Source organism: Octopus bimaculoides, chromosome 17 (genome assembly GCF_001194135.2).
Source record: "Octopus bimaculoides isolate UCB-OBI-ISO-001 chromosome 17, ASM119413v2, whole genome shotgun sequence".
NCBI lineage: Eukaryota > Metazoa > Mollusca > Cephalopoda > Octopoda > Octopodidae > Octopus > Octopus bimaculoides.
Window position 1 is genome coordinate 33608624 of NC_068997.1, and position 3930 is coordinate 33612553.

Consider the following 3930-nt stretch of genomic DNA (forward strand, 5'->3'; position numbering starts at 1 on the left):
TATATATATATATAGAGAGAGAGAGAGAGAGAGAGAGAGAGAGAGACGAGTCAAAGGCGAAGACTGTGAGTGTTCGATCGGCTAGAAATAGCAGCCAAATTCACCCTGCTATCTTGAAAAGAGAGGGACATTGGGGAGAAGGTAGTCCTAGATATGCAATATCGAGGAGGAGGAGGATCGAATGGCTATGGTTGGATTGAGGTTGATTTAGGATTGCACAATAGCAATAATACACAGAAAAATTAGATCAATATTGAAGGATTGACCATATAAACCAGAGACCAGTGAACAATCATATCCATTGCTTGTATTTATTACTGGCAATAATAAAAAATATTTTTAAATGTCTGTACACTATTTGGGTGTCAAGAAAAAAAGCAAATATTTTTCATGGAAGAAAAATATTTTCAAAAATTATTTGAGCGCTTGAAAAATTCATTGTTCTCATTTAATACAAAAAGACAAAATAGATCTTTTTATTATTTTACTCACCACATATTAAACACACGGTTATGGATGAGTGATTCTATAGAATTGACACTAAAACATCTATGTATATCATCAACGTCTACAAATATTATTTTCTTTAAAATAAAGTGTTCTGAAAGACAGTTTAAATAAAGAGCATTGCTACTTTCATTGTCTTATACACATTCCCTGTATATCAGACAAAAGACAAACTATGTTTATTTTATGCGTGACTTTTGGCCAACCCTGTGTGTGTGTAAGACTTGCTTCAATTTGAAAGAAAAACTGAATAAAACAAATAAAATAATGAATACACACGCACTTGTACATGAGGAACAAAATGAATAATAACGTAGTATGCCAAATATTTAGGTGCGTGACTTTTGGCCCACCTTCTATAATATATGCACGTGTATTATGTCTATATATTATATAGATCTTATTTTATATGCGTGTGTGATTTACCATGTGTATTTTCATATTATCTATATTTCTTATTTTTATCCATCAATCTATCACTACTTGAGTAAAGCTTAAGTTTCAAGCAAGTATATAATTCATTTGTTAGAAACTCAAGCAACATCAGATTAGCATTTCAGGTTCCTGAAAATGAATTAATTCTACGATAAACATTAATTACTCCCTTTCCCTCTCGTTTATATACGTATAGATATTTTTATACGTCTACGCATAAATATTAGTGTGTGTATATATATATGTGTAAGTGTATCACAAGCTGCGGGTCTATGTATATATATATATGTGTGTATGTATCTCGGTGCGTGTGTGTAGAGTTCATAGTCCGCCACATCAGTGTTGTAGTTTAACGGAATCTTTGAATAAAAAAAACGAACAGCTTTTTCGATCTTATTCTGAATCTGATCACATGTACTTAAAACATGTCGGACGACAAACGTGTACCCGACGTGAACGAAAGTGTCAGGACTTCCAGTGTTCCCCAACACGCGACAGATAGTTCTGAAATAATAACAGACACAGTGAAAGTGCAAATGAAAGACTCTAGAGATAATTTTGATAAATTATATGTCGATCAAGAGGCACCTACGATACCAAAACGCCGGTTAGTCACACTGATTCTCTTGAATTATGTTTCTTACTATTTTTTTTATTTGCCCCTCCCCTTTTGTTATTGTAAAAATTTATTTATTATACCAGCTGCAAATTATTATAGCGGTGAAATTCACATTTTTACATAATTGTCCGAATATCAATGTCTAGATTCTACTCGAGAAATGTTAACCGGAAGTGACCTCTGAAGAAGCAAATGGAAGGAATTATTTCATTGTAAACATTTTCTCCTTAATATTTACATTACAAGTTTGCTTTTGTTTACCGTATATAAGTAATCTATACATATAATATCATATAGGGTGGATCGGTGGGCAGAATGTGTAAGATTTACTGCTTTTTTGACTTTGAGGAAAAATATCCTTTTTACAAACGTTCACTACTTTACTAAAACTATATCAGCTAAGCAAGTGACCGTCTGGAAATGGATTAAAGACACTATAACATACAGAAAACTATTTCAGAAAATTGTCACCGTTCTCTTTGTGCATATAAACGACAAATTTAGCTGGGGCAAAATGAGTAAGACAAGACTAGATAATTTTGCTTCTTCAGTTCTTCAGAATTACATTTGAAAAAAGACTCCTTAATTCTCCAGAATTACATTTGAAAAAAGACTCATACACATCAATATCCATCCTTTGAGCATCAGAAAGATCAGAAATGCAACACAAATTTAAAATATCTAGGTCAAATAAAAGAGGATCATGGAAAAATAGCAAACTCGACTAAATCTAAAAACTCCACTTAAAATAATCTCTATAACCCCTTCACGATCTGCTGGAGTGGCACTCTACCTAATATATTTGCACACCGTGCAGTTAAAGAGAAGAAATAATTGAAATTAGTCATTACTCATTTTGTCCCAATTTAGACATCATTTTCAAATTAGACATTAATGTGGGAAAATATTGACTTGGAATCAGCATAGCAAAGAATATTGATTGTTAAACACCAAAAATTATCATGATATTTCATTAGCAACCTCAACTGCAATCGGGTCAAAGTTGAAGAAAAATTTCTTAAAATAAAAGTACCAGTTACCTGACTGTTTCAAACTTTCTCAACTTCAACAACAACAACTATGCTCAACAATTTTTACTCTCAAAGATTATGCAATACTTGCAATGTAATAATTTCAAGAAGGTATAGAGAAAATAACGAGAAATCAGAAACTACTTGTTTTGCCCTGGCTGCCAATTTTACATCCCATCATTCTACAGTAAACGAAAATAAAATTGTAATGTAAATATTGGAGAAAATGTATTTAGATTAATCTTGTAACAGTTTGTATACTGTTGGTTTTACTCTTGAAAAAATATTGAAAAGTGAGCAATTCTTCAAGGGATCATGGAACTGAGTCTTGTGATGGTCATTCATACTTATATAAAAGGGCATTAGTGGGTGTAAGTGAGGATACGAACAGGGAATATATACGAATTATTTCTATTTTGTTTGAATTTCCCTGTTTTTGGTTTGTTTTTGGTAACATTATTCATTGAGTCTGCAGTTATATATATTGAGAATCTGTATTAGTAATTGTGGTGTTAACTGAAACAGTTAATTATATTTGTAAACAGTGATAATTGAAATGGATAATTGAAATATTGTACAAGTGATTTCTAACTAGGGATCAAAGCTTGATAGTTCAAATGAATGAAGAATCTTCTATATGTTTGGTTGACCTACCTGAAATAGTAGCTAAACAATCTGAGCTAAATCTCCCTTAGATAATTAATACCTTACTGAAAACTAGAAAGATATTGTAATTCTAGATATACCATGTCTGATGGAGTGGCTTCGATAAAAACACCTGATTATAGCCTTGTTTAATGAGGGCTGACTATGGATGACATTTTATATATATTGTGTTTTACGCAAGCTGCCTGGCAAAGTTAAGGATCGTTTGGGCAGTAAGAAGGTCAAGTTATGTCACTGTTGCCGAGACTTATTTATCAAGTCAAAACATTGTAAAGAAATCATATTAGTTAGGACTGTCAATCCTTGTTTTGGTTGTTGGCAATAACGTGATGTCGTATTAACATAAATGCGAAACGTTTTGAGCCACTAACTGACAATTGAATTTTCAGTATAACTTTGATATGATTTACAATTTGCTGGTATGTTCCAAGAGCAAAGACTTCAATGTGAGACAATAACCAACCATCTAGTTTCCTACAATCCTTAGATAAACTCTTCTAACAGGAACTCCATAAACTGGAGCATCAGTTCTATTCCAGTATCCTATTCTTGTAAAAGGTTATTGCTAATTGGAAATCTATCTGAACAGTAGCAATTGTGATTCTATCAGAGTGGTGCTTATTTAGTAGTAGTCTGAATCAGTGGATGTCTACTGACATTGCCAACACTGAC

At 32.4% G+C, this 3930-nt stretch overlaps 1 protein-coding gene across 1 annotated transcript in view; it reads left to right on the forward strand.

Moving 5' to 3' along the window:
• Positions 1-1213: 1213 nt before the first annotated feature.
• LOC106871118 (alkyldihydroxyacetonephosphate synthase, peroxisomal) overlaps positions 1214-3930 on the forward strand; it is an 85881-nt gene continuing 83164 nt past the window's right edge. Inside the window, exon 1 of the mRNA XM_014917430.2 lies at positions 1214-1549. Within this exon, the coding sequence (XP_014772916.1) occupies positions 1368-1549 (182 nt within the window). The 5' untranslated portion in view covers positions 1214-1367. The remainder of the gene's footprint in view (positions 1550-3930) is intronic.